The 26,757-nt window shown below is 35.5% G+C and overlaps 9 protein-coding genes and 1 long non-coding RNA gene across 14 annotated transcripts; 5 read left to right on the top strand and 5 right to left on the bottom strand.

Moving 5' to 3' along the window:
* Window positions 1-320: 320 nt before the first annotated feature.
* LOC110228102 lies at window positions 321-2,663 on the bottom strand. The gene is made up of 4 exons (XR_002331711.1): window positions 2,203-2,663; window positions 1,919-2,047; window positions 1,661-1,824; window positions 321-1,543 (listed from the first exon to the last, which is right to left on the bottom strand). It is a non-coding gene; the product is annotated as an uncharacterized LOC110228102 (long non-coding RNA).
* An 808-nt stretch (window positions 2,664-3,471) lies between these two features.
* Window positions 3,472-4,955, top strand: LOC9312576 (probable LRR receptor-like serine/threonine-protein kinase At4g36180). Its single transcript, XM_002878229.2, has one exon. The coding sequence runs from the start codon at window positions 3,507-3,509 to the stop codon at window positions 4,755-4,757; it is 1,251 nt and encodes a 416-aa protein (XP_002878275.1). The 5' UTR covers window positions 3,472-3,506; the 3' UTR covers window positions 4,758-4,955.
* On the bottom strand, window positions 4,879-6,699 carry LOC9314343 (protein YIF1B). Its single transcript, XM_002876461.2, has 5 exons — window positions 6,541-6,699; window positions 5,944-6,116; window positions 5,759-5,857; window positions 5,531-5,682; window positions 4,879-5,443 (listed from the first exon to the last, which is right to left on the bottom strand). The coding sequence occupies exons 1-5, from the start codon at window positions 6,692-6,694 to the stop codon at window positions 5,056-5,058; spliced, it is 966 nt and encodes a 321-aa protein (XP_002876507.2). The 5' UTR covers window positions 6,695-6,699; the 3' UTR covers window positions 4,879-5,055.
* Window positions 6,700-6,807: 108 nt separating this feature from the next.
* LOC9312575 lies at window positions 6,808-8,603 on the top strand. Its single transcript, XM_021025506.1, has 7 exons — window positions 6,808-6,988; window positions 7,301-7,410; window positions 7,492-7,641; window positions 7,735-7,937; window positions 8,028-8,138; window positions 8,206-8,247; window positions 8,339-8,603. The coding sequence occupies exons 1-7, from the start codon at window positions 6,886-6,888 to the stop codon at window positions 8,496-8,498; spliced, it is 879 nt and encodes a 292-aa protein (XP_020881165.1). The 5' UTR covers window positions 6,808-6,885; the 3' UTR covers window positions 8,499-8,603.
* Window positions 8,525-10,139, bottom strand: LOC9314342 (probable fructokinase-4). Its single transcript, XM_002876460.2, has 4 exons — window positions 9,642-10,139; window positions 9,125-9,457; window positions 8,917-9,033; window positions 8,525-8,843 (listed from the first exon to the last, which is right to left on the bottom strand). The coding sequence occupies exons 1-4, from the start codon at window positions 10,041-10,043 to the stop codon at window positions 8,715-8,717; spliced, it is 981 nt and encodes a 326-aa protein (XP_002876506.1). The 5' UTR covers window positions 10,044-10,139; the 3' UTR covers window positions 8,525-8,714.
* Window positions 10,140-11,282: 1,143 nt separating this feature from the next.
* On the top strand, window positions 11,283-14,641 carry LOC9312574 (protein FAR-RED ELONGATED HYPOCOTYL 3). 3 transcript variants are annotated; one of them, XR_002332070.1, is made up of 4 exons: window positions 11,283-11,831; window positions 12,271-12,860; window positions 13,145-14,504; window positions 14,573-14,641. XR_002332070.1 is itself a non-coding variant. In XM_021026341.1 (3 exons), coding segments are annotated over exons 1-3 (792 nt in total). In that variant the 5' UTR covers window positions 11,283-11,830; the 3' UTR covers window positions 13,346-14,626. The 3 variants fall into 3 exon arrangements, 2 of the variants coding, with proteins under 2 accessions (XP_020882000.1, XP_002878273.1); XM_021026341.1 differs by having other exon boundaries at window positions 13,145-14,626; XM_002878227.2 differs by lacking the exon at window positions 11,283-11,831 and adding an exon at window positions 11,845-12,014 and having other exon boundaries at window positions 13,145-14,626.
* Window positions 14,642-14,793: 152 nt separating this feature from the next.
* On the bottom strand, window positions 14,794-15,953 carry LOC9312572. Its single transcript, XM_002876458.2, has one exon. It carries the CDS (start codon window positions 15,385-15,387, stop codon window positions 15,103-15,105), a length of 285 nt encoding a protein of 94 aa, XP_002876504.1. The 5' UTR covers window positions 15,388-15,953; the 3' UTR covers window positions 14,794-15,102.
* A 4,025-nt stretch (window positions 15,954-19,978) lies between these two features.
* LOC110228400 lies at window positions 19,979-20,933 on the top strand. Its single transcript, XM_021025814.1, has 4 exons — window positions 19,979-20,166; window positions 20,309-20,405; window positions 20,505-20,581; window positions 20,689-20,933. Exons 1-4 carry the CDS (start codon window positions 20,071-20,073, stop codon window positions 20,815-20,817), a joined length of 399 nt encoding a protein of 132 aa, XP_020881473.1. The 5' UTR covers window positions 19,979-20,070; the 3' UTR covers window positions 20,818-20,933.
* Window positions 20,934-21,067: 134 nt separating this feature from the next.
* LOC9314341 (calmodulin-like protein 4) lies at window positions 21,068-21,940 on the bottom strand. The gene has a single exon (XM_021025813.1). It carries the CDS (start codon window positions 21,824-21,826, stop codon window positions 21,227-21,229), a length of 600 nt encoding a protein of 199 aa, XP_020881472.1. The 5' UTR covers window positions 21,827-21,940; the 3' UTR covers window positions 21,068-21,226.
* Window positions 21,941-23,633: 1,693 nt separating this feature from the next.
* On the top strand, window positions 23,634-26,659 carry LOC9314340. 3 transcript variants are annotated; one of them, XM_002878226.2, is made up of 7 exons: window positions 23,634-23,747; window positions 24,143-24,277; window positions 24,500-24,608; window positions 24,692-24,792; window positions 25,079-26,065; window positions 26,151-26,333; window positions 26,412-26,659. In XM_002878226.2, exons 2-6 carry the CDS (start codon window positions 24,143-24,145, stop codon window positions 26,190-26,192), a joined length of 1,374 nt encoding a protein of 457 aa, XP_002878272.1. In that variant the 5' UTR covers window positions 23,634-23,747; the 3' UTR covers window positions 26,193-26,333; window positions 26,412-26,659. The 3 variants fall into 3 exon arrangements, with proteins under 3 accessions (XP_002878272.1, XP_020881018.1, XP_020881017.1); XM_021025359.1 differs by having other exon boundaries at window positions 23,635-23,747; window positions 24,500-24,602; XM_021025358.1 differs by lacking the exon at window positions 23,634-23,747 and adding an exon at window positions 23,781-23,994.
* Window positions 26,660-26,757: the final 98 nt, after the last annotated feature.

Below are 26,757 nucleotides of genomic sequence, written 5' to 3'. Positions count from 1 at the left end.
TTCATCATTATTAAACCCATCCTTAAACTTTAATAGGCAACGTGTTCCAGCGAGTAACGACCATAATTTTAAAATTGTGTAATTTTGTGTATTCTAATTCTCACGTTGTTGTTTATTCATAAATCAAGTTACAGTGAAACGAACCAACCCTTTTATTTATTTTTTTGGTAAGGACGAACCAACCCTTATATATCGAAACACAAGACAAACTCAATAACACAATTTTATTAATATTATCAATTTAGTTAAGGATATTATTTCTTTTTAAAACTAAAAATTATTGATATCTGCACAATGTTATTAATTTTCTAGATACAACATAAAATAAATCTTTGTGATTGAAATTTGAAACTAGTTTATTTGATTCAAGTATAAATATAAATTTTTATAACATTTTATTTAAATAATTTCACCCATAACTAAAACAAATAAGAGGATGAAAGTGAACATATATAAATAATAAACATTAGTTTAACCAATGCTTGAAGGCTTGAAGCTCCTTGTTGAAGCAACCATTTATTTCTTGTAAACATTATGAGCCATCAATCAATTTAGAAAAAGAAGAACTTGGGGTTTGCTGGTGGCTTGATTTTGACATGATTCCGAGCCTCAACGTTGGTAGCGATCATCGTTACCATCATCAGAACGATGATGAAGGAGGCAATCATGGTTCTCTTTTCGATGGCCATTGTGCTTAATAAGCTTTTAAATGGTTCTTGTTTTTGTTTTTGTTTTTTTTTTTTGTTTTTTTTTGTTAAGTCATCAACGTATTTATATGTAAAATGAAACTTCTATATATAGGGAATTACTAAAATTAAAAGTTTTGTGGAATGTTTCAATTGTCTTTTCTTAGACAATTGGTCAAATGATCACCTCTAATTTTGTGATTTTTCTAGATTGAATTCTAAATTAACTCTTCCTAATTTCAATCTGACACATGCCATTCAAGTGAATTTTGCAAAAGTTTGAATAGGAAATTCGTCAAAAAAATTTATAACCATTAGTTAGTATCACTTTGGTTGTGATTTTTGTGTACTATTTTTAATCTAAATTAATCAAAAAGAATAGTCGAATATATCATACTAATATTATACCCGGTGCGAGCACCGGAAGTCTTTCATATAATTAACTCAAACTTCAAATAACTGAGTTGACCTTAATTCCATAGCCTCAAACTTTATCATCTCGTGTTTGTACTCAAAAGATGTGGTGAAGTTAAGATGTTAAGAGTCCTTTTTCAGCAAGTCTTTTTTTTCTTTTCAAGCTTTATTTTACTAATAAATCCTCTTCATTTACTTGGGCCATGTCTATCGGACAAAGCTCCATCACTTTAGCCGCGTATTAGGACATTGTTCTTTCTGTTAACTTTTGACCATTTATTGGCCCTCTTCATTGACAGATGCATAGCCATTGATCATTCTAGCCTTCTAAAAGATTAAGGTGTTCTATCTGGCCAAATTCTCTAAGTGCCTCTCTTTTTTTCTTGGAATCAACTCCATGAAATCCCTTCGGAATCAATCTCCTACTTGAAGTCATACTACTTCTGCAAAGTTTGAGAGTAAAGTAAAAAGATCAATTCGTTAAGAATCGTTGTTCATTGATTGGTGTTTAAATTAGAGTGAAATTGTGTAAGTGCATTTCACGAAAACTATTTCAGTACCTTTATTTTAATACTGTTTCCTCAAACTTTGCAAGGAGGAAACATAATCCCTAGTGATCAATATCTCCGTCTCAAGATTAATCTTATATGTGCTGCGTACGTCTTCGTAAGTGTCCTTACAAATCCAAGATGTGGAGCACTGGTCAATTTCACTCTTTCAACTCCTTAGGATGCACAATAGCCAAACACACAGTTAAACCAATAAAAATATGAAAACATAAACTACAAACTAAAAATAGTAAAAGAATGTGAATCTACCTTCTTAAAAATTCAGACAGAGAGTATCCAGTTAGAAGTGAAAATTCGAAATCCAAGCAACGATGAAATCAAAGTCACCTAGAATTTCTCTCGGAGGATCGTTGAATCCGTTTCTCTCCTCCAAGATATCTGAATAAAATTACGAAGACACAAAACGAATCAGATTTCTTCTTCCATGTATAGCAGATTTGATGAGGAGAAATACGACGATGAAGTAAAAAATCAGCCAGACGTGACCCGGAGAAATCTAAATGAATGAAAAATAAGCAGATGAGGAAAATAACCTAGAAATCTAAAATGGGGCAGTGCAACTGTGCGAGATATTTGATATCTAACATTAACCCATGAGGGTCACACTGACACAAGTACACGACGATGATGAACAGATGATCTGGAGACAGATTTATATAATTAAGGATCATAATTTTTTTTTTGAAGAGGGATCGTGGGCGAGGAAGATGGATCATGGACTCGTGGGATGGGGAAGTGAGGCACGATGATACAGTTATTTTGTTTTTCTTTTTGTCGACATTTTATTTAGTTATTTCGATTAAAGTTAATAATAATTTAAAATTACATGTGGCAATAATAATTCTAACTGGTCAGATGACTTGTGATTTATAAGATAAAAGATATCCATTCTGATTTTATTATTTGTATTTTTTCCGTAACTTAAGAATAAGAATAAACTGGATTTGAATTGAGAAAATTGAAATTCCATTTAAAAATCTGTTGACAATACATTTAGAAACATAAACAAAATTTATTTTTAATTATTAAATGCTTTTGCATGCTTAAAACATATATAGAAGAAGAAAAAAAAAAACTAAATGTGAGTCAGTCCATATTTGGTTTGATATATAATTTATTAATGATGAGGCACCAAAGATGTGAATCTCACCAATAACATACCCAAAAACCTTTGAAGCATGTTAGAGCATGAATATCGGTATATCTTAGACCAAATCTTAGCCAAATCTTAACATTAAAAACTATTATAATTAATCAAACCAACTAAGATTGTATCTTAACTAAGATATTTTTCTTATGTTAAGAAGCACACATGTGTCGCGATATGAGTGGGAGAAGAAAAAACAAAACAAGAAAAAAAGTCAGTTGCTTCGTTTTTTTCCGAAGAATTGGATTGGGAGTGGAAGAATTGCTCTACCTCTTGAAAAGGACAATATACACGTGCCTCTGGAAAACCAGAAATTAAGTTTAAAACATTTGTGTTTTTATGTTATTTATTGTATCTCATGTATGTTTTAATTTTTTTAATTTGCAACAATTATTAAATTTTTTATAATTATAAATTTTATTTTTTTATTAATATTTTTTTTTAAGAACCACATGTTAAGAATCTACCATTAATCACACAAAAATCTTAACCCAAAAATACTATATCTTAACTATCACTTTTACAAATATATTACTTAAATATTTCTAAGATTTATTTCTAAGATACTACCAATAATTATGCTCTTAGATCCCAATTAGGTTCAACACGACCTTCTTCTTCTTCTTCTTACAAGAATACTCACTTAAAAAGAAATGGTTCCATCTTTCCTCTTAAAGAAGAACCATAACAATGGCTGCCAAAACACAACCATCTTCTTCTTCTTCCTTAGTACTCATCATGTCCTTGTTCTTACTACTTCTTTCACTTATTGTCCCTTCATCAGTTCTCTCAGCCACTCTTCGATCCGATATTCAAGCTTTAGAGTCTATAATACGCAGCGTTGATCCAAGTTCCATCTCCCCATCCTCTTACCTCAGCACATGGGACTTCTCTGAAGACCCATGTGAAGGGGCAGGGACGTTCTTGGGAGTTATGTGTTCTTTCCCTCTGGAGAACACGACGAGCAGGGTTATAGAGATCGATCTTGATGATGACGGTTATGACGGTTTCCTCTCTGATGAAGTAGGAAACCTAACTGAGCTCACTGTCCTTAGCCTCAACAAGAACAGGTTCCGCGGTCCAGTACCAGAAACTGTGTTCCAGCTCAGGAAACTCACCAAACTCTCTCTAGCGGAGAATTTCTTCACCGGAGACATATCCGCGGAAATCACGCGGCTCAAGGAGCTCAAAACCATAGACTTGTCCAAAAACAGTATCGCCGGCGAAATCCCGCCAAGGATCTCAGCCTTGAGAAGTTTGACTCACCTGATCCTATCAAACAACCATCTCGATGGAAGAATACCTGCGCTCAACGGCTTGTGGAAGCTACAAGTATTAGAACTCGGTAACAATCATCTTTATGGAATGCTTCCTAAGCTTCCCCCAAGTCTAAGAACTCTATCACTATGTTTCAATAGCCTTGGAGGACGTATATCGCCCTTGCATAGGCTGAAACAGCTTGTGTCATTAGATGTGAGCCAGAACAGATTCTCAGGAACCGTTGGCCATGAAATCCTAACATTCCCTGAAATTTCTCGCATCAATGTGTCTTTTAACCAGTTCATATCCATAGAGGTTATTAAAGTTACAGGATCACGCCTGCGCATGCTTGATGCTGAAGGAAACCATTTACAGGGTCACCTTCCGCTGAACCTGGCAACTTATGAAAACCTAAAGGATATCAATCTACGAAGCAACATGTTCTCTGGCGATATTCCTAGAATTTATGGGAAAAGACTGGAGAATTCATGGAGAAGCTTATACTTGGAGAACAACTACCTGTCAGGTACACTTCCTGAGGAGTTTCAAAAGATTTCCAAACAGATCAGAGGAAACCTATCGAATAACTGTCTGCAATGTCCCAAGAATGTTCAAATCTGCCAAGGAACACAAAAGCCAAAATCACAATGCACCAATGCAATGCTGGGGAGCTTGGAGTAGAGATCATGCGCATGGGAAGCAGTTTCTGTTAGAAATCATACTTACCACAACAAAGTTCATGTCCTTGTTCGGTTTTAATCACGGTAGAAATGTAGTCTATGAAAAGTAACATTCATAAAAGAGGATAAAAAGAGAGATGTGTATTTGAGATAACACTTTTCTTTCACCATATTGATGTTTGACATACAGAAGTCTAAACCAAAAAAGCTCAACTACCATATATCCATCAGGAGGACATTCCAAATTCTGCTACATAACCTCAGAGGTGTTTTTCACAACAATGTAAACGTAATGTGTTTCAAAAGAGCCAATTCACACTAATGTTACCAAGCCAGATCAAAAGTGGAAACTGGGCTAAAGCCACAAAGATCAAGAGGTAGTGATGCCTGCTTGAGACATAACTCCTAGATTCTGCAAAGAGAACTCGCTTCATTGTCTTCACTAAGAAAACCCCGGTGCATATGCAGGTCCACGGAATCAAAACATAGTAAGAGTATCCCCAGATTATCTTGCCAAGAACAGCTAGACAAAGGCCCGTGAAAGTATAGCCTGCATATGCCACAATATCCAAGAGGGGTGCTTCTCCGCTTCCAAGTGAAAGCAATGTTATCTTCAGCAGCATGACTTGCAAAAACCAGCCAACCATCCCTTTCACAAAAAGCCAGTTGAGAGCTTCTGGAGTAAACCTAGAAAATTCAGATTCACCACAAGGGTGAAAAAAGGCGTTCTAAAAGACATACAAAAAAAGATACAAAATAAAATAAAGAACTTACTTCCCATAGAGTCCTAGTGACAAACCAGCAAGAACAACGTAAGTTCCAAAGGCCATAAGCGGAATGTATAAGTCTGGTGCATTTATATCGTATATCGGAGGCTTGTATGAAAGTCTACCCCCAACTGGTTCTGATATTCTAGTCCAGTGTCCCTGAGGTCGCAGCAAAAATCATATGAGAAAGACCCCAAATACGAAGAAAAAAAGAATACAAAAAAGTGAGCCTTACCCTGTGAAGGAACGGAAGTAGAACAATCTTCAACTTGTTCCTCACATATTGGTCATTCACTTGAAAATAGTATTGGGGATCGGAGAAGTAGCGACTTATCTGTTAAATTTCAACCGGTTAAAACAAATGAAAACGCCAAGTAATGAACACACTGAAAAAAACTAAGAGTGACAGGAGTAACTTACGTTGCTCTGCACATACTCAGAGCTAGATCCGAAAATCTTCTCCCCATAAGCACCCAAGCCACTCCGGATAAGTCCAGAGCCAGGTCCAGAGAACGGATTCCCAAATGGGCTAGGCTGAGGATTAACCTGAGGCATTGGCATTCCAGGCTGGGGTCCCATGTTATTATACATCTCTGACATTTAAACAAAACCAACACAAAGAGCTTACCGTTAATAACTTGACTAATTATAAACTCCATAAGCATCAACAACAATCAAGATATCACAAACACCCAAGAAACCATAAATTGTATCCCATGTCTATGTATTTATTTGATCTATCTCTTGCTAAATCACAACAATTTCTTCTCTTTATCGACTCTTTTTTCTATATTTCCTACACAGAATTCACCAAGCAAACCAGAAAATACGACATTGCTGCTAGCCTAGGGTTTTCCGACATTATCCGTGACTAAACATGGGCATGGAATACAGATTTCGACAGGAAATATCCCATTATTTGAACCGGAAAAAACGAAGATAAACACACAAGAAAACTCAAAAAGTGTAACAAGGAAGAACAATCAAGAATTGGTAACAACGAAGATGAACACAGACCTGAAAGCAACTGTGAAGGAGATAGTAGATCTATAGCTTTGCTTCTCCGGTTGATTTGATCAGTGCGTCGTCGGCTAAGTTCCGGTGAATTGCAAAAGTGAATTAGATCCAATGTGGAAAAATAACGAAAGATTTGGTTCGCACGTGTGACCATAGGTTGTTCTTCGCCATCACCTTTCCAGTGAAAACATGACACGTGTGTATCATAATAGGGAAAATTCAGGGTGTTTTATGAGAAAACTTAAAAGTTTAGGGTCTGTGCTGAATATTTCTTAAGAAAGAGAAAGCGTGTGTCACTGAGTCTCGGATAGAGAAGAAGAAAAAAGCTTCAATTTTTCTGCGAATATGGAGGTTCCAAGCTCTGAGGAACTACTTCAGTTTCTGAGCTCTTGTCTCTCTCAGATCAAATGGCGACTCAAGATCACTTCCAAACGCCGCCTCGAAATAGGTCTCACGGATTCCACTTTTTTTTTTGTTTTGCGACTCTTTGAGACTCATAATTCAATTTGGGACAAAACTGATTCTTTAGATCTCATTTTGAACCTGACTTAAGTTTGATGGTGCTTTGATTGCTTTGTTTAAGATCCCAATGAATGAAGTCACTTTGTCCAATTGGCTTTCTGGGTTTATCACTTCCACTCCCTATTAAAAAATGAAAAAATTTGAACTTTAGCATTATAAGATAAACTCTAGTATGATCTCAATTGGTTGTCACATACTTGAATCTGTAACCGATGCTAAATGGGGTTTCTTGGACCAGATGTTCTGGCATTATGCACGGGAATGAGACCAGTTGTGATGATTGACTATGGTGGAAAGATGCCTGAGCTACAGAATCGCTTGCTATCACTTCTTGAGCTTATCCGAGAGGTTAGGCTCTACTTCTTCTTCAAGCACCTTAGTACTTGAGTTATATCTGTAGCTGATTTGATTCCTGCTTTTTTCTTATAGGGTTTACCAGTTTTTAAAGATCTGAAGGTTATGGTTATAGAGGATATGATATACCTGATCAATGTAAGAAGACTGCCCTTGTTTGTAAGCTCCAGCTTGAATTCAGAACCCGAGTTATTCTTCATCGACTTGGAACAAGATCCTCCAAAGGTTTTCCTTTTTATGAAGCTTGTGTATTTGTTAAGTGGTTTCTCTTTTCATGCCCGTTGGATTTATCTTGTCTTTGCCTTTGTTTGAATCAAGATGGTAGAACAAAGCAAGGAAAGCAATCTGGGGATGCAGCTTAGATCGATTCAGAAGCTATTCTCTTTGAGATTTCCTTTAGATGACAGCAATACTGGTTCCACTACAGCACTTGATGAGGCCAACTCTTCTCAGTCTTCTTTATGCATTGATCTTAGTTGTTGTTTACAAGACACTAAAGTTACAATCCCAACCTTAAACGGGTAACTTTCGAATCCGTTTGAAAATTCAACCACCATCAGATTATCTTAGTTTATCACGCCATGAAGTTAATGTTCAATCGTTCTTTTCAGATGGCTTCTTGACTATCCGGTTGTGTATCTATTCGGCACAGACCACATAGAAGAAGCAATCTACAACCTATCCACTAAATCCCTCCGCATATTCAAAGTTCTAGTATGCAGGTTGGCTGTATATTTGTAACTTTAGTTTCTAATTATTGCTGTAATGTCTAACTCTAAGATCAACCAGGAACGCTACCACCGAGGACTCTCACTTAGAAGAGCTAACAAGGTAAGACCTTCAAAATAAGATTTGTGACTATGCTGCCTACGCAACAAAACATCTGTGAAAATAACCAAGTGATTTGGGAATTGACTTGCAGTTTTTCGGTGCCATATGATCTGAGTATGGAAGGTAGCAAGGAAGTGTGGGCTGAAACATTTCTAGAGAGGATGAGTTCGAGGTGGGAAGAATGCAAACACATTTGGAGATCATTGGATTTACAAGTTTCGGAATGTTATCCTCAAGCAATTGTTCTTTAAGGCTTTCACATTTTCAAACAGTTCACTTAACTTGGTAAAGAGTTGTTATTCATCAAAGTAACCCAAAACCCTTGAATGTGGAATAAAAGGGGATTCATAATAGAATAGAACGGTTCTCTGGTACAAGAACACAGAGCGAAAAGCAGAAGAAACAAAAAAAAAAAGCCAACAAAGAAACTAAAACGTGAAATCCTAAAAATCCAGACAATTTGCTAATCAGTTTCCTTTCAGGAGACTCTGAACTTCAGACTCTGTAGGGAGAGCTGGAATTGCTCCTTTCTTTGTTGTTGTGATGGCTCCACAAGCATTTGCATACCTAAGCACTTCTCTCAGACGAGCTTCGTCCTGAGAAAGCAAGAAAGAACACAGTCAATATACTAAAGTTGCAGAATAATTTGATGAATTATTTGGTATTCACCTCAAGCACAGCACGGTCATCAACAATCTTGCAAAGCAAGGCACCAACATATGAATCACCAGCACCTGTTGTATCCACTGCGTTCACATGGAAAGGATCAACAGATCCACGGAAGCTCTGTAATCATATAAACGCAAGAACACAACTTGAGTAATATAAATGGTAAAATCAAATCCGAAAGAAAGAAAAACGCTTCAAAAAACATTACCTTTGTGTAGTATCTACAACCCTTATCACCTAGAGTGACCAAAAGAAGTTTCAGATTAGAGTGCCACAGAGACAAAGCAGTCTCGTCATCAACCTTATCAGATCCAGTCAAGAACATAAGCTCTTCATCGCTGACTTTGATCACTTCAGCTTTGTCCCAGATGCTAAGAATCTGCTTCTGAGCCTCCTCCTTGGAGGGCCACAAAGGAAGCCTCAAGTTCGGATCATAAGAGAGCAACGCACCAGCTTCTTTAGCCACCTCCATGGCTTTCAGGTGAGCAGATCGACATGGCTCAACGATCAAGCTTATGGATCCGTAGTGGAACACCTTAGCCTGTAAAACAAAAACAAAACAGAGCACTCATTAACCTAACTTCACATCTACGTTACGTATACCAACAACCGTTACGTTGACGATATAGCACCGTTCGCTAATTATAGGTTAGAGACCCATCAAGATTTTGCTTACGTGTCATATATTAATTAATTTTAATAAATTAAAGATAAAAATAACGTACAGATCTGATGAGATCAAGATTGAGTTCGTCGGGACGGAGGAGCATATCAGCACTAGGGTTCCGGTAGAACATGAACTCACGTTCTCCGTCAGATTTTAGTGTCACGAACGCAAGTGCAGTCCTGGCTCCGGTGTCGAAATTGATACCTTCGGCAGAGACGCCGTTCTGTTTCAAGATTCCGGCGAGCATGTGACCGAACTCGTCATCACCAAGTTTCCCGACGAAAGCGGCACGACCGCCAAGACGGGATATGGCGATAGCAACGTTGGCAGGTGCACCACCAGGGGCTTTGATGAAGCCAGGAGCGTCGGCGAGGGATACGCCGGAGACAGTTGGGACGAAATCGATGAGCATTTCACCGAAACTCACGATCAAGCTTTTCTCACCGTTGGATGCTGCCATTTGTCGTCGTAGTGTTTTGATCGGACGATTAAGATTGAGCAGAGAGAGAGAGATTAGGTTTTGGATATAAGGAGAGGTATTAGAGAATGAAGGGTTTATATAGAGGTATTAGGGTGACTGGTTTAGTCAAATCCACAAGACTTATATTTAATAAAAAAAAAATCACATTTAATAGATTATCCATTTAAAGATTGATCAGATATCGTAAGAGATCTGAAACTGTGTTTGGTAACGATTTTTTTATCGTAATATATTCTATTGGTTGTTTACATATATGTTATGATTTTGTGAGATTTAGAGTGATTAGTGATTGGTGCTTTTGACCAGATTTTTTGCTTCTTCAATGGGACCTACGTGACGTATTTCACAAGGTTAATTATTAAGGGTTTATCCGTTGTTATATAGTAAAGATATTAATCCTCTTTTGACTCCAATTATTTTGTTTGTTTAGGATAACTTTCTTTTTCCATAAATATACCATTCATGGATAATTAAAAGAAAATCTACGAAAATCGAAATGTATTAATGTGTGATGTTACAATTTCGTATTTCGCAAGGATAATTACTAGGGGCTTATCCGTTGTTGGATAAATATGTTAATCCTCTTTTAATTTCGATTATTTCATTTGTTAGGAATTAGGATAACTTTCATTTCCGACCATGGATACTATCTCATGTAAATCTCAATAACACATAAATCGAGAAATATTTATGTGTTATTTAAAAAAAAAAAAACGGGTTAGCTTTGACCTATATGATCATTTTATTTATGAGAGTACCAAACACTATTTGATTTCCTATTTCCCAAGTTATATTGTATTTATCAATTATCACTAACTAACGAATATCCTTCTCCTTGGACGTTTTCTTCCACGTACTTAAAGCAATTAATTGCTTTCTAAAAAACCGAAAATGTCAAGCTAATTTTTGTTAGTTACTTTACAGTTTTTTTTTTTTGGGATTACTGATTCATACAGTTTGGATATTGGAAGGTGTTATACGATCATTTTCATTATCGAATTTGAAAAACAAATAAAAATAGCTGATTTATAATATCCATTAATCTAGAGTTGCGAATTATCTGGATAGATTACAATGGAAACAGATAATGATAAAAGCTAAATCATAAAATATAAGTAACTGAATATATTACTATGTAATAAGAATTTTGCTATTCAAAATGTCTATGATTAAAACACTTAAAGTCCTGTAGTTTGGTAGTCAAATCTTATACTAAACCATCATTAGTTGGTTATCATGTTGTCGATTGCATTTTAAAGAAAGTTAGTTAAACCGGCTGAACTGGCCTGGCTGAGTCCACACGACTCAAACCGGCTGAATTGGCCTGGTTAACACGTAAACAATTAATGCTGGAAAATTAGAGAAATTTTGTTAGTACAAGGATGATTTTGTAAATAAAAGATAATAAAGGGGTCAATTATAACATTTATGAAAAGTAATGGACACACCGGTCTAACGGGTGCGTCGGTCGGCGAGAATTACGCTGTAAAAAAATAAAAACAAAAACTATAGAATGAAAAAAAAAAGAGTTGAGGAATAATCATACGAGGGGAAGCGCACCGGAGGAACCATAGAGTCGATAAACCCAAAGGTTAGATGAACGGTGAGTTGACTTCTTTCCGATTTTGACCCAATCATATCTCGCCACGTCATAGGCTACTGCAATCCACACCCTGAACCGGCACCTTCTCTGTCTCTCCCCCAAATCGAAAACCTAATTCGATCGTCGTCTCCGACCTACTTCCGCCGGAAAATAACTTTTGACCAGTAAGATTATTTTATTCCTTCACCATTATTTCGGATTTCAGATTTTCGATTTTGGATTTGAGATTAAGCCGCTTAGACCAGTCTCTGCGACATAATGAGACTAAGAAGTTGGACATCTCGAACTTTTCCAAAACCCGATTTGATGATGAATCTTGAATCGATGGGAAGCTGAATCTTGATTAGGTTCATCCTCAGACTCACCCCAAAGATTTAAGCTTTGTTTTGTATTGTTCTGGAGACTATGTATGATTTGAAAGCACTTGTATTTGAGCTTTGTTCTCATATTTGAATTAGACATTGGAAAACATTGTAGAAAAGAAGACAACTTTTAGTAATAGAGGCTCTTTGTATGTGCTAGTAAAATGGTAAAAACAATTGTAGCTCTTCTTGCTAGATATTTGTTGATCTGTGGAATTGCTGTTTCCCTTTTGAATTGCAGTGGATTTCAGGATTGATAATGGTGTAGCTGCTGGGATGATGATGGGGATTCCTGTTGAGCTTGAGGTTACCACGGTTGAGAATCATAATGAAATGGGTGAAAGCTCTGGTCAGGCAATGATTGAGCAAGATGATGACAACCATAATGAACTTGGTGAGAATTCTGGTGAGCAAGATGAGAAGGTGGATCCTGATTCGATTCCTCTGGCAGTTGCAGATATGACAGAGGCTCAAGGGGATGAGCCTTATGTTGGCCAGGAGTTTGAATCTGAAGCAGCGGCTCATGGTTTTTATAATGCGTATGCTACTAAAGTAGGATTCGTCATCCGTGTTAGTAAACTGTCACGGTCAAGGCATGATGGATCTCCCATAGGCAGGCAACTTGTTTGTAACAAGGAAGGTTACAGGTTGCCTAGCAAACGGGACAAGGTTATTAGACAAAGAGCGGAAACAAGGGTTGGATGTAAAGCAATGATCTTGATTAGAAAAGAAAATTCTGGTAAATGGGTTATCACAAAGTTTGTCAAGGAGCATAATCACTCTTTGATGCCTGGCAGAGTTCGAAGGGGTTGCATTTATGATCAATATCCGGTTAGTTGATCACTCTTTGCGTTGATCACTCTTTGCGTTGATCAACATTTCTCTATTTCAGGAATCGAGTTGGTGTTTAACAAGTATAGATTTTTATATACAGCGGTTGCATTTGAAATCCAAGATTGGTGTTTCTTGGTTAGCTGGTTAATATGCTGATGTGATACTGTTTCATGACTAGTTGCTATAGAGCATATTCATGTGCTGGTGTTTTGATTTTGCCTCTATCTCATTTATTACTACAAAAGACTTGAATTCTAAAAGTTTGCTCTCCTCATTTGCAGAACGAACACGACAAAATCCAGGAACTGATGCAGCAGCTAGCAGCAGAGAAAAAGAGAGCGGCTACTTACAAAAGGCATCTGGAGATGCTATTTGAACAGATCGAACAGCATAACGAAAGCCTATCTAAGAGAATCCAACACATAGTAGACAATGTGAGGAATCTGGAACAAAGAGATCATCAACAGAACCAGCAAGTATAGTCTTTTGGTCTCTGGTTTTGCCTTGTTGATTCTTCAGCAGTTTGATTTAGGAGATAGATCTTCTCTTCTTTATTCCCCATTTTCTCTCTTTAATAAAAAAATTTCTTGTCGAAAACAAAAGAGCTTGCAATTGCCTTGAAGAGAGTTTTGTTTATTCATCTTCTTATGCCTTGAAGAGAGTTTTGTTCGGATGATGCATAGACATAGCTTAGTGTACATGAAATGAAGGTTTTTACGCTCTATCAAGATCTTCTGTAATAAAATCGGCATTCTCCTGCAAATCTTCCTGCTGGTAAAATCTATTTAAGATCACAAAACAAAGAGTGAAGAATCAAATCAGCTTGTTAATCACCACCTTTCATCGTCTAAGATCTTGCACTTGGATGAAACTGAAAATCCAAGCTAATGGATGGACCACATAAATGGCTCTTCGTGTGCCTTCCATACATGGAATCTTACGTAAGTGTTTCTGGAGTGCCGCTTAAAGTTTTAAATGATTATTATTTCTTGATTCTTTTGTTGGAAGCCCTGTCTTTTTTTTTTTTGTTTTTTTTTTCTTGGGGTGTAAAGTCCGCAAGAGTGGCAAGACGTGTTAAATTGTATTGTAGGGACGATGTATTCATATGTAGAAATGTTAAATGTTATGCCAGGTGGAGTTTGACGAGGTAGGTAAGGTTACTGGTTTAACATCTAAGGGAGAGACTGCCAAATGCAAATGCCAAATGTTACATAGAAGTAGCTCCCTGCAATAAAAGAGGCTCTAACAACTGCAAGAGCAATGCAACATGAATTGCAATATGTGAGTTTCATGTTACACAGTATAATTTGATAAACTAAATGAGATCTTGCACTCGGATGAAACTGAATATCCAAGAAGCGTCAACAATAGTACCCTTTTGGTTTGCAATACATGGAATCATCCACCACAGCCTCCACTAGTACCACTTCACGGCATTCCGACTCCCCAATAAAAAATTTCAAGTGTTCCAACTCTTTAGTAGTTCCTCCATAACCAAGAACACGCAACAGCTTCACTTGGAACGGACGCATGGTCTCATCGCCTAATATATATACTAAAGGAGGGTATAGATTACCAGTCATATATGAATAAAGAAGGGTCGAGACTCCCATCTTTCTCCCGATTATGCTGACTGCTCATGTAAGTTTTCAAACCCTAACATCATCAACTAATTAGGAAACTAAACTCTTTTTTTTTTGGGGTTCAAGGAAGTTCCAAACGACAATGTTATAAAGGAAGACGATAATTTCTTGTGAACTAAACTTGTTAGAAATACATTTGAGAGAGTTGCGGACCACACCCTTAAACTCACAAACACGAGAATGGACGTCTGAGAGTTCTGGATACCATCTTTTTTCCTTCTTGATAAAAGATCTTGGCCATGTTTTGTGACAGTTATGAAGTGAAATCAGAAGAATAGTCCCAAGGATGTATGCACATGCCGTTTTCTCTAGTTTAGACTACCTTTTTTTCGTTTCTTTAAATACAAGTCGACTACCTTCTTTGTTTCTTTAAATAGAAGCAAGTACAAAGGAGCGAATTTAAAAGAGTGAATTCCAAAAAGCAAGAAAAACGTGGAAAGTGGGAGAGATGGTTCATAAACATAAACAAGGCCAATTCGAGCAACAACTTGAACGATTAAAAGAAGACAAGGAAACACTCGATATAAGTACTAATCTATTTAAGTATCTCCGGTTCGGCTTGACGACCGCTTATCGCTTTCGTTGGTTGACTATTTTTAGCCACACTTGTAATATTTCCTGAGATCCTGATTTATAGGAATAGTCTTTCCACAAGAAGCCATAAGACGGTAAGCATCTTTCTTTTGCACAGGATCTTTAATATACTTACACATACATGGTCCTGCTACTATTAGTCTATCACAACATTTCAGCCACGTGGCTCTATCTTTCATATGTTGTATACATAAATAAAGTGACTCTTTGCAATAAGAGAGCGTTGGAGTGGGGAATGATGTCAAGAGTACCATCAAGGCGATGAACATCAATGGATTGATCTTCATTTTCTGATTATTTAGTATCTCGTCAAAAATGTTGTATGTTTCTAGGTCTTTAAATAGAAAACTGAAATCAGAAACATGTGGCAATATTGACAAGTGGTGGATTCTATTTTTACAAAGCAATTAGTATTCAAAACAAACCATTGAATAGTTCAAAAGGCCGATTCCATAGGAGTAGAGTACTTTGGTATTTTATTGCCTAATGCAAAAGGCAACACTCTATGGTTTTACCTTGCTTGAGCCCCAAGGAAGCCAAAAAGGAGGGAAGTGAACAATACGAAGTTATTAACCAGCTTGTGTTCATAACTAAATATGAACCATCTAACTTAATTATATAAAACCATAAATTAAAAATTAAACTAGCAAGGATATAAACTTAAGTTTCTTGAAATACCTAAAATTTCTCCTGAGCATTTCTATGCATTCCACGATTTCTTGAACTCATGAATTTTGCATTTTTCCTCTGTTCTCAGCTTTTCATATTTTTTTATTATCGCAAAGTTTGTCAAGGAGCATAATCATTCTTTGATGCCTGGGACTTGGGAGAGTTTGAAAGAGGTTGCATTAATGATCCATATACGGTCAGTTGTTGCTATTTCCGTTGATCAACATTCCTTTTTTTTTTCAGGAACTGAGGTTGATGATTGATCACCAAGCTTTTTCACAACTTAGCGATTGCATCATGAGTTAAAATCCAAATGAGTGTTTCTTGGTTAGCCGGTTAATAGATTTCTGTGGGGATATTAGTTCATGATTAATTGCTATATATGGCATATTCATGAGCCTGTTTGATTTTGGGTTTGCTTACATATGTATGGTACTAGAAAAGATTTGAACTCTGAAAGTTTGCTCTCCTCATTTGCAGAAGGAACACGACAAAATCCAGGAACTAATGCAGCAGAGAAAAAGAGAGCGGCTACTTACAAAAGCCTCTCTAAAAGAATCCAACACATAGTAGACAATGCATGTAAGAAATCTGGAACAGAGAGATCATCAACAAAACCAATTATAGCCTTTATTGTCTCAGGTATTTCCTTGTTCAGCATATTGATTTTAGGAGATAGATCTTCTCTTCTTTATTCCCCTCTGGCAAAAGAAAATAAAATAATACTGGTATTAAAAACATTTTTTTCTAGTATAACTAATAAATTAGTTACTGGTTCCCCTAGTTTTGTCTTCACATTTGCTATCAAGTCTGTCCTTGGAACTCTTCATTGTTTTACTTATAGAATCATCTTTAAACACTCTTTTCATAGTGGAACTTGATTTTTTGAGAATAGCTGGTTGTTGGGATCTGATGGCATATTAGAGAATCTTCTAGAGGTTATGTTATGGTTGTAACCTGAATTCTTGTAACATAAGCAATTCAGGTTTTGACTCTTAGTTCATGTAATGATATTGGATCATTTGTACATGTGATGATGGCATGTTAGTCGGTTACTGTACTTGAGCATAATGTCTCTCTCTCACAGAGATTGTAATATTTTCTCAGATTTAGTTTTGTAATAGCAAATCTGAAGAAATTGACCGTTTAAACGGCAACCGTATCTACATATTTCCAGAGATTTTACCACCTCTTACACTAGTCTGTTTAAATATTTGACAGGTTCAACGAGGAAAAAAAGTTTTGGTGATTAAAAATGCAGTGGAACGATTGCGTTGCTTGTTCATATTCTAGGTTGTGTGTATCTGGCGGTAATGTCTCATGTGGAAGAGCCCATCTTGTTTAGATTGTTTGTGTTTGGTTCTGTCTTCTGTTGATCTTTTTTTGGTAGGCTATGTCTGTTGATTTACTATGTTCATGTAATCACACAAGGATGCAAAACAATTATCTTTTTAGTTTGGCTGATTATAATGATACAAATTTCTTAAATACTTTTTCTACAAAATGTTGATAATGACATTATCGGATAGTAGTAAAAATATCCAGTTGGTATTCAAAAATTTTTTTTTTTAAAAAAATCCAATTTTGGGTTCAGTTTTAATTTGAGTTTGCACTTTGCATATTTGATATTTAAAAGAAGACTAGTCAAAATTAACTCAAATATAAGATGACTTAGAGAATGTGCAATGAGAGGTTCTCACAATTGTTCTCAATAATATAAAAAGAAAAAATAATAAAAAGTAAGAGAGTGACATGAGCATTGGTTTTCACATGAGAATTTTTGAGAACCTCTTGAGAGACTCATGTCACACATGTCAACATGTCAACCTGTAATTGATTTTAAAATTTTTTTATTACATCAAATTTAAATAAACGATTAAACTAATGTATATATATTATAATAATATATTTTGAGAGATTTTGAGAGTCTCTACCACTGCATATGCTCTTAGGCCTTTAGCTTCCGTTAATAAAAAAACCAATTTATGTTATTTTATTTTGAAAACGCAAAAATATTCATTTCGAATTTTTTTATTTTTTCTTCCTTTTTGGCTTGAACTCAGATCTTTGGGATATATAAAAAATAGCTTAATGAATATTTTTATTATGAACAATTTTTTTGTCCAATTTTAGATTTATATAAGTATGAGACAAGCCCACAAACAATTTCGTTCAAGCTTTTGAGGGGGAAAGTAAAATAAAATACAAATATTTTGACTAATAATCACAAAATCTACAATCATTACTCATTTACTTCATTAGTGACTTTAACTATAATTCAACTTAAATTAGTTATATTATTGCCAAGAGACTAAAAAAGATAATAAATTAGTTATACTAGACATTTTTTTTTTTTTTTACTAGACATATTTACTCTTGGTCAAAACAAAATAATTGCTTGTGGTTAGACTTGATTGATGAAATTTGTTTCTCTTTGAAGATGTCGATGATCGTGAAATTCATCCGAAACTTGTTTTACCTCGGAACTTGCAAGTTAATAATTTCATATCAATTTCAACATATGCAAAAAAAAAAATATGATGTGCAAAGCAAGTTCAACTTTCTTTGCTTACCATATCAATTTCCAAGATTGATTACTTTCAAACTTTAGAGAAATTTGAAAGACCTTTAATGGTGGAATAGTTAAGCCATATTGAAATGCAAGTATCAATTTTGTTTGGTATTTTTTTTCCAACAAACTATAAATTTTATTTAAGTAATTGAATCTATACAAAGCCAAGTTGGCTGGATTTAAAAACAATACTTTCATGTCCTGACCATGTTGCGTTGAGGCCCTACTTAAGGTCCTTTGATTGACTGTTTGCATTTTAGGTTTTAGGTTTTCGATTTGCCTTGTGCTCCTTGTTGATTTTAGGTTATAGATTTGCCTGATTCTTCTCGATTTTAGTTTACTATAGTTGGTTCAAACATTCGATTGTTGCTAATTTGATTGAATTTTGTATTTGGTACTCTTGTTTTACATTTATTCTCTGATTCAAATTAGACGAAGAACGCTCTTGTGCTTCTCATCTCTACTTTGATCGGCTGTTGCTAATTTGCTGGAGTTTCATATTTCGTTTCTGATTTGACTGAGATGAAGAACGCTCTTGTGTGTATCATCTCTACTATGATTGATTTTTATTTTGGTACTCTTGTTTTGCATTTCGTTCTGATTTGACTGAGACGGAGAACTCTCTTGTGCATATCATCTATTCTATGATCGATTGTTATTTTGAGTAAGTTTTGCATTTCGTTTCTGATTCGGCTGAGACGAAGAAAGCTCTGGTGCTTTTCTTCTCTATTGTTTATGATTATTTTACAATGTTGTTAATTAACATGGCACTTTGTACTAATCATTTCTACACCAAAACGACGTCGTTCAAAATCTAATTATGTTCATTTCTACACCAAAACGACGTCGTTCAAAATCTAATTATGTTATGGTATAAAAGGTTTGAGTTGTGTTGGGCCTTCTTCCATCTCTAATTATCTAGTTAGGCCTCTGCACATGTTGTAAGCCCATTCTGTAAGTCGGGTAGAGAATAGCTGAACCAGGCCAGGTTCTGACAATCCCTTTTCAGATTTTAAAAAAAAAAAAAAAAAATTTATTTTTGGAAAACAATATGCAACTTCTTTTTTCCGTAAAAAAATAGATGATTTTTTTTTTTTGTTTTATCGATTAATGCCCCATTTTGAAATGTTTGGTGTTTCCAATTTTAAACATGCAACTTGACCGCCATTGACGGGATTAACAGAATCTATAAATGCTGTTAGATTGCAAACACACATTTTTAAAATTGCTAACGAAGGAAAAATAATTCCAAAAAATTCGTCAACTAATTTTACTTTGAAAGAAAACTAGACAAACTTTTTCCGTTATATTTAACTTTTCTATTCATCTAATTATTTTTCTTACTAGTCTTAATGTATCTATTTTGCTGTTGAAATCAATTAAAGAATTTTGTGAAATATATATATCCTGTTTCCAAAACTCTATATATGGATCACGTATTGACATATTTATTAAAAGATTTATAAAGATACACAATATTTTTTGGGGAAGCAAATTGGAAGTTTTTATAGAGCAGCAAATTGTACCCCCTTTTTTTTAGTTTGGTATATATATGATTTTTCGGAAACCATAAACCCATAAGACAAAGGTCCTTGAATTCTTCGCTCAGAGCTAAATTGCTTTAGCATCCGTCAGGTTTGTGTCCAACATCGTCTTAGGATCGTAAAGAGAGTGATCGATAAGCCCTAATCTTCTTTGATTTATTTTTGTTAGATTGTTTTGGATTCGAATGGTTTTTTTCAACTCCGGTAGTACGTCTATGTTCGTCGAGAAGCCCATGAAGAAGATCAAAGCTCTTCAAAAGGTTATAGTCAAGTTAAACAGGGTATATATGTTTCATCTGTCGAATTGCATCTTTCTGAAATTAACTATGTATATAAGTCTTGAATCCATCTTAAGATATATAATGAAGTCTATATTAATTAGTATTGGTATATCTTGTCTTTCTCATTGTACGTTCATATCAGTCGATTGAGGGTATTGCACACTCTGAGAAATACTGTCTGGACCAGGCTGCCACAGAGCTTGAGCTAGCTCGCAAATTCGGGGGGAGATACGAATCGAGTACTACGACCACATCTTTTTTTTAAAAATCTTTCTGTAGCAATTACATATAATGTTTGATTTACCTCTCTAGTAATAATTTTCATGTAACTTGATCAGTACATTTGGAAAGAATGGAGAAAGCCGAAAAAGAAGCTAAATACCATGCCACTTTGCGGCTGATTCTTCAAAAAGAAGTGAGCTTATGATCGGAGCATTTTATTTTACTTACATATTTTATTAAAGAGGTTATTTTATAACGTTTTGTTTGTCTATCACTTTTTTTTTTTTGGTGTGAAAACAGTTGTCTTACGTCGAAAGACTCAAACAAAAGCATATTGATGAAGCATTGCAGGATAGAGATTTCACCACCGCCCAAAAGACTAGGCAATTTTGTTTCTTCTTTAATTTTACTTGTTTTTGTTCTTTATAAACTCTTATCTATCTATAGCTAATTAGTACTATATATACCCCAAATAAAGATAAATTATGTCTGAATGATTCGTGGGTTGATGAAGTTTCCTAGAATCTATGTCAAGTTACTTATTTACTATTTGCGTTGACTCGATCCCTCTCCAAATTTCTTAGCTTGGAGAAAGCTGATACATTATTATTAATCATAGTAGATGTAGATAGATTGGTCCTTCTTCTCCATGTTGTGTGACTTATAACACCCAAGCAAGTGACTAGTCAAATCTCTTTGTCTAATTATTTTGATCAAATTCATTCAATTCAGGATTTCAGCTTCTTTTTCTTTTTTCTTTTTTCATAATTTATTTACAGAGAAAATATATAAACCAATTTGATATAGAAACTCTATCTGACCCCAAAAAAAGATCAACTCATGATCTATTGCTAAAGTCACCACTTTTCATCATCTGAAGGAACTCCATGTAATTGACTCTACCATCTCCATCTTCATCCACTTGCTTAATCATCTCTTTACAACACTCTAGGGTTTTACCTTGCTTGAGCCCCAAGGAAGCCATCACAGACTTCAACTCCTCAACAGTGATAAACCCATCACCGTCTTGATCAAACACATTGAACGCATCTCTCATGTCCTCTTCCTCCTTTTCCTCCACAATCGAACCGTAAAGAGACTCAAACTCTTTTATGTCTACGATCCCATCTCCATTTGCATCCATCTTTTGGATCATCTGGACCAGATCTTTGTCAGGCATAAAGATTCCTAGATTCTCTAGAGAATCGTTTAGCTCTTCCTTTGTGATGCGTCCGTCTCCATTCTTGTCGAACATCTGAAACACTCGTTTTAGATCCACCGGATCTCTTCTCCCCGGGGATTCAGATTCCGATTTAGACTGTGGTGGGTTCTTGTCGTCGATGTACCAAGAAGGAGGGAAGAAAACTCTAAGCTTCTTGGGAACTAAACAAAGAAGAAAGGAGTTAAAGAGGTTGTAGGGAAGAAAGACTCTCACCATAACTCTTGCCTTTGTTGAGAACAGAGATGGAGAGAGAGTTTTCAATTGTTTGTTATACAGAGGAACTTGAAATGAATATTGTTGCCTCTGTTTATATTTTATAGAGGAAGAGAGATGGGGACGTAAACAATAATTTAGAGACATGTCCTTTAATATAAAGTTTTTTTTTTGGTACAACCCGTTGGATCTATTAATTAACCTAGACGTTACCTCTTTGCCTTTGGACTTTAGAAAAAACAGAAGAAGCAAATTGAGTAATACAAAGATATCCAAGACTGTAATAAAATTAACTAAAAGTCTACAGTAATTGTTATTTTAACACTAAAGAGCACGACTCTAAACTAAAGTCTTTCTAAATTAAAATGCAAACACTAGCTAGTCACTGACTTTTGGTTACATAAGTATACCACTTGATCTTGTTTTTGTGTCGATACTTAACAATTTTGATTGCTTTCGATAGAATAGTTTATAAGTAGAATTAGGAATGAGAGTTTACATAGTCTACAAAACCTTAAAAAAAAAAGTTACGAAGATAAACTAAGTTACGTTAAGTAGTTGGGAAATTTAATATACCAGAAGTTAGAATACGCGTGATCAAGATTCAAGGGTGTTCATTTTTTGATAGAAGAAAAATGATAAATATAAACTTATAACAAAACGCGTTGTTATAATTGTTGATGTTTGGTTCTTGTCCCCGTTTATTGGTGGTTTTAAACAACTTGTTTACAATAAAATGAATATAAGTGAGCATTAGCACATCACTAAGGAGAGAACAAATGACGCCCGTTGCAATATGACCGTTGGTCCCTCTTTTTTTTCCTTTAACAATTCATATGAATATCATAATTAATTAAGGGAACAAATTGAATTGAATAGAACAAAATTTGAATAGGATACATAACATAATGGGGTACTCTTAAATTTTAATCATTTTGTTATAGTATCTCAAAAACCAAAATCCTATAGTACTAGATTTTTTCTGAAAAAAGACATATTATATAACATAAAGAGTTTTTTCTTTTGTTTTACTATATATAGAGGATCATGCTTTGGACTATTTTCGATGGATCTATCGGGATTCAGATCAGTGAAATATCATTTTTGGCTGAAATGTGCTAAATAGCCCCAAACATGGCAATTTTTATAGATCGACTTGTGCCACAAGTGTTATATGCCACAGAATAGCGGAAAATAATCCTTCCAAAAACAAAAATAGCTAAAATAATCAAGTTTTGGTAATACAAATTTCGGTAAACTTTGTTTTAGTGGATATTCGATTAAATTGATTTTCATATACTATAAAATAACTTAAATAAGTAAATATATTCTGTAGATTCTCATGGGGTGTGTAAACCTGTTATGGTTGTCTTCCAGCTCATTCAAATCCACTAAGTCACATGATCCTTAATTAGTTTTGGTTATTATATTACACTTCCACAGCTAATTAAATGTTGAAACAACATCGAGAAATGATTAACAAAAAATGAACTATACTTGCTTAATACTATACATATATTTTTCTTTAAAATATACTCGAGCATTTGTTTTCTTTTTGGTATTCGAAAAGTTCCCAATCTTAGGTTAGGATACATGACCGAACGTTGATAAACCTATGAGATTAGTGTTAAAACTTAGATAATCTCTCACCATAATTCAAATTCGGATATGTCAAAAACTATAGGAACCAACATAATTCTACGGAAAACATGTTATATGTTGGGCTATAAAACATAAATGGGCTTGAAATAGGCCCATATATCCATAATTTTGAGTTTTAAGTTCACGTCCAGATTTGAAGACACAGCTTCCTCAAAGGTGGGCTCGTTCTGTCTGCAGATTTCGAAATCGCTACTTCCAATTTCTCCAGAAACTTTCTCACACTTTCTCGGCAAAATTCCCGGAAAAAGCACTCGATCAGCAGGTAATACTAAAGCTTCCTCCACGAACAATTCGCCGTCTCTTTCTAAAAAATTCCATGTTCTTTCGATCTAAATAAATGGGATTAACTCGATTGTGTCCTTGTCAGTGTTTAGTCTCTCTTAGGTTTTTGATGTTCTGTAACAGGAAGCATTCTCTTTGGTCAAATTTTATATCTTCTTAGTCTCTTCTCTTTCAGCTGAATCTAGTTCTTGAAGTATCTTGTAGCTTCTATTCATTGGTCCACTTGGGTAAATCTATTGTTTTATATTCCTTCAAATTTGTGACCGTTGGGAAAATCTTGAGGATTGTATTTGTAAAGTTCGCTGCTTTGGTCTTTCTTTGTTTCAAGCTCCTAAAAAGTGTAGTCCTTTATTTGATATGGTGTAATGGTAACAGATGGTCAGGAAGGAAGATGTGGATTTCTATTGCGGATTTTCAAGGAAAGAGCTTCAGAGTTTATGCAAGAAATATAATTTGCCTGCCAATAGATCAAGTTCCGATATGGCTGAATCATTGGCTTCTTTTTTCGAGGTAGTTTTTTTTTTGTTGGCTCTATAATGTTTCAGACAACTGAATATGGCTCATGAGGAAAGAAACTTGTAGCTTGAAAAGATAATCTGAAATCATTAATAAGCTATTTCATGCCTTGTTGCTGTATAAATTTAATATGGTCACATGTCCTGTTGTTTCTCCTAATGATTTTCTTTGTTGGGAACCTAATCATGTGTTGTTGTATCTATCTAACAATTGCAGAAACATAGTTTGAACTCGGTAGGTTTTGGGGTCCCTGTGAATCAAGATAGTTCAGCGACAACTTCTAGAGCACCACTGATTAGAACATGGAACGTGAAAAGAGGTTTTGGTGAATTTATTTCTGTTGCTTTTAGTTTTCTCCTGTCTCATTTTGTTATTCCCCTTATGAAGACTGGTTAAATGTTATTGCAGATTCTTATGGTAATAAATTGGATATACCTAGAGAGGATTATGCTCAAGGTGCAGTGGCTAGAGAGCCAGGCTTTATCCTTGGGAATAATACACCGTATCAGGTTCGAATTCACTTTTATGTTGGAATTAACCACTTGGATGAGTCAGCAGTAGTTTTCACTTTTCACTTCGTTGGTTTTCATTGAAAAACTTGATAAAACGCGCTATTTTTCGCCTTTGTGGAAGATGGTACAAGAGTCATATCGCTATAATGTAGGATAGTTTCTCAAAGATATTTATTGACATAGTTGCATCAATATTTTGTCCTTTGTTTACATTCCTTAATTCTCTGCCACTCTTTTGCTGGCCAACTTCTAACGTCTCTTAAATGTTTCTGTGGAAATGCAGGAACGAAATGGAAATGATGGTTTGGTTGATTCTACATCTGTTCCTCCATATATGAGGAAATTGAATGAAAAGGGCCCAACAGCAAACTCCAAGAGAACAGATTCTCGGCTAGAAAATAGAATGAGAGATGTAGACAGTGGTGATAGTCCTAGTTCGTCTTCGTTTGAGTTTCATGTCAGTTTAGAAGAGGGTATTAGCCTTTCAGTTGATCTAAATTTCAATCCATCAGATTGGATTAAAAGCATGAGGGATGAGGTCAATGTATGTGATAGTATGCGTCGCAGAAAATCCCCACATTCTGATCTCGGCATCAATAATGCTACAGAGTGTAAGAAACAGAAGATTTCAGGGCAAGACACGGATATTCATGTAAGGAGAGAATCATCTATAAGTCCTTCAGTGAAAGACAATGCTCAGTTACCTTCTGATCATCATCCCAATGGTGAACGGTCTCTAGCATCATCTGCCATAGAACCATGCAGCAGAATCAAAGAGAGCTCAGACACTTGCAAGGAAAAAAACGGGCTTAATTTGTCTGTACCTGATTCTTCTGGACCTGGCCAGATTGTATCATCTTGTGTCGAATCTTATAGTAAAAGCTGCTGTGTAAATCCAGTTGACTTGGACTGTATTATTCCTCCAGGGAAGAAGTTGGCAAGTGAATCTGTTATGGTTGCTGCAGAACAGAATCATTCAGCTGGTGATCTCCTTGTTGAAATTCCGGAAAATCCATCCATGGAAAGTTTTCAAAAGGTCGGAAACTCAAGTACTGTTATATGTCCATGGGGAGCTGGTTCTGAATTATCATCATCAGAAGCAGAGGCTTATCACTCAAACCAGCCGTGTTCTCCGCGTAAGACCAGTAGATCCTCAACTATCTCTTCTCCAGAGTTCATCATCGATAGAGAGTCCACTAATTATTCTGAGTCATTCAAGTTCCGGTGCAATGGAGGCAAGAACATTCTGCCACCAAATACCGAGGAGCAGGTAAAACGTCTCCTTTCTAATCAATTCGCTACAATCAATAAACACGATAGTTGCCTTATCCTATGCGTTGTTCCGTCCTCCGCAGGAAAAGAGCGAAGTTTTAAGTGAGCAGGCACGGTCAGAGTGACTTGTTTGAAGGGTGAAGCGTCCATTATGTTGTATAATATTGTTGAAGTAATAGAAAAGTGGCTATATACATGATGTAGAGATAGTCAAGAAATGGCCTTTCCTCTAACCAAGAGGTTTCTACTGCTGCTTTTTTTTTGAGGTATGATTTTGTGCTCTCTCTATAAGATACAACAAAAAATAATGAAGTAATTATTTTTGGTTGTTGGCTTGCACTTAGGCCATCAAATACATGGAGATTCCTTCAAGATTATTGAGTCGATTATTACTCAAGGTCTTTGCAATGACCTAGGGAGAAGTCAGTTTTTTTAGGTCAGTATGCAATTCTTTTTGGTTTCTGTCTTTTATTATTTTCAAGGCTGTCTTGTCTGTAAACGCAATTCTGTGTTGTTATACACATCATTCATAAACCAATGTTGGAGGTTAGCTTACATACCAATGTTGAATACACCATGTTGTTGAAAAGAAGCAAAGGTCTGACTGTAAGGGAATGAAACATGGTGGTGTGACATCCATGGAAACATATGAAGGTGTTATACTCACCTCAAAGTTCCTAAGAGATAAGC

This window comes from Arabidopsis lyrata (assembly GCF_000004255.2).
Source record: "Arabidopsis lyrata subsp. lyrata unplaced genomic scaffold ARALYscaffold_5, whole genome shotgun sequence".
Classification (NCBI taxonomy): domain Eukaryota; kingdom Viridiplantae; phylum Streptophyta; class Magnoliopsida; order Brassicales; family Brassicaceae; genus Arabidopsis; species Arabidopsis lyrata.
The sequence above is the reverse complement of the archived record's forward strand: the minus strand, read 5'-3'. Positions and strand labels throughout refer to the sequence as shown.

Coding starts and splice junctions, on each gene's coding strand:
- LOC9312576 (XM_002878229.2), top strand. CDS start 3,507: ATGGCTGCCAAAACACAACCATCTTCTTCTTCTTCCTTAGTACTCATC.
- LOC9312572 (XM_002876458.2), bottom strand. CDS start 15,387: ATGAAGATCAATCCATTGATGTTCATCGCCTTGATGGTACTCTTGACA.
- LOC110228400 (XM_021025814.1), top strand. CDS start 20,071: ATGGTTTTTTTCAACTCCGGTAGTACGTCTATGTTCGTCGAGAAGCCC. Junction 20,406..20,504: donor CGGGGGGAGATACGAATCGA/GTACTACGACCA, acceptor TAACTTGATCAG/TACATTTGGAAAGAATGGAG. Junction 20,582..20,688: donor GGCTGATTCTTCAAAAAGAA/GTGAGCTTATGA, acceptor GTGTGAAAACAG/TTGTCTTACGTCGAAAGACT.
- LOC9314340 (XM_002878226.2), top strand. CDS start 24,143: ATGGTCAGGAAGGAAGATGTGGATTTCTATTGCGGATTTTCAAGGAAA. Junction 24,278..24,499: donor CATTGGCTTCTTTTTTCGAG/GTAGTTTTTTTT, acceptor TAACAATTGCAG/AAACATAGTTTGAACTCGGT. Junction 24,793..25,078: donor GGAATAATACACCGTATCAG/GTTCGAATTCAC, acceptor GTGGAAATGCAG/GAACGAAATGGAAATGATGG.
- LOC9312575 (XM_021025506.1), top strand. CDS start 6,886: ATGGAGGTTCCAAGCTCTGAGGAACTACTTCAGTTTCTGAGCTCTTGT. Junction 6,989..7,300: donor CAAACGCCGCCTCGAAATAG/GTCTCACGGATT, acceptor TTCTTGGACCAG/ATGTTCTGGCATTATGCACG. Junction 7,938..8,027: donor ACAATCCCAACCTTAAACGG/GTAACTTTCGAA, acceptor CGTTCTTTTCAG/ATGGCTTCTTGACTATCCGG.
- LOC9314341 (XM_021025813.1), bottom strand. CDS start 21,826: ATGGTGAGAGTCTTTCTTCCCTACAACCTCTTTAACTCCTTTCTTCTT.
- LOC9314342 (XM_002876460.2), bottom strand. CDS start 10,043: ATGGCAGCATCCAACGGTGAGAAAAGCTTGATCGTGAGTTTCGGTGAA. Junction 9,458..9,641: donor ATCTTGATCTCATCAGATCT/GTACGTTATTTT, acceptor TTTGTTTTACAG/GCTAAGGTGTTCCACTACGG. Junction 9,034..9,124: donor GTTGTAGATACTACACAAAG/GTAATGTTTTTT, acceptor ATATGATTACAG/AGCTTCCGTGGATCTGTTGA.
- LOC9314343 (XM_002876461.2), bottom strand. CDS start 6,694: ATGGTCACACGTGCGAACCAAATCTTTCGTTATTTTTCCACATTGGAT. Junction 6,117..6,540: donor TCCTTCACAGTTGCTTTCAG/GTCTGTGTTCAT, acceptor TTTAAATGTCAG/AGATGTATAATAACATGGGA. Junction 5,444..5,530: donor TCACTAGGACTCTATGGGAA/GTAAGTTCTTTA, acceptor TGAATTTTCTAG/GTTTACTCCAGAAGCTCTCA.
- LOC9312574 (XM_021026341.1), top strand. Junction 12,861..13,144: donor GCATTTATGATCAATATCCG/GTTAGTTGATCA, acceptor CCTCATTTGCAG/AACGAACACGACAAAATCCA.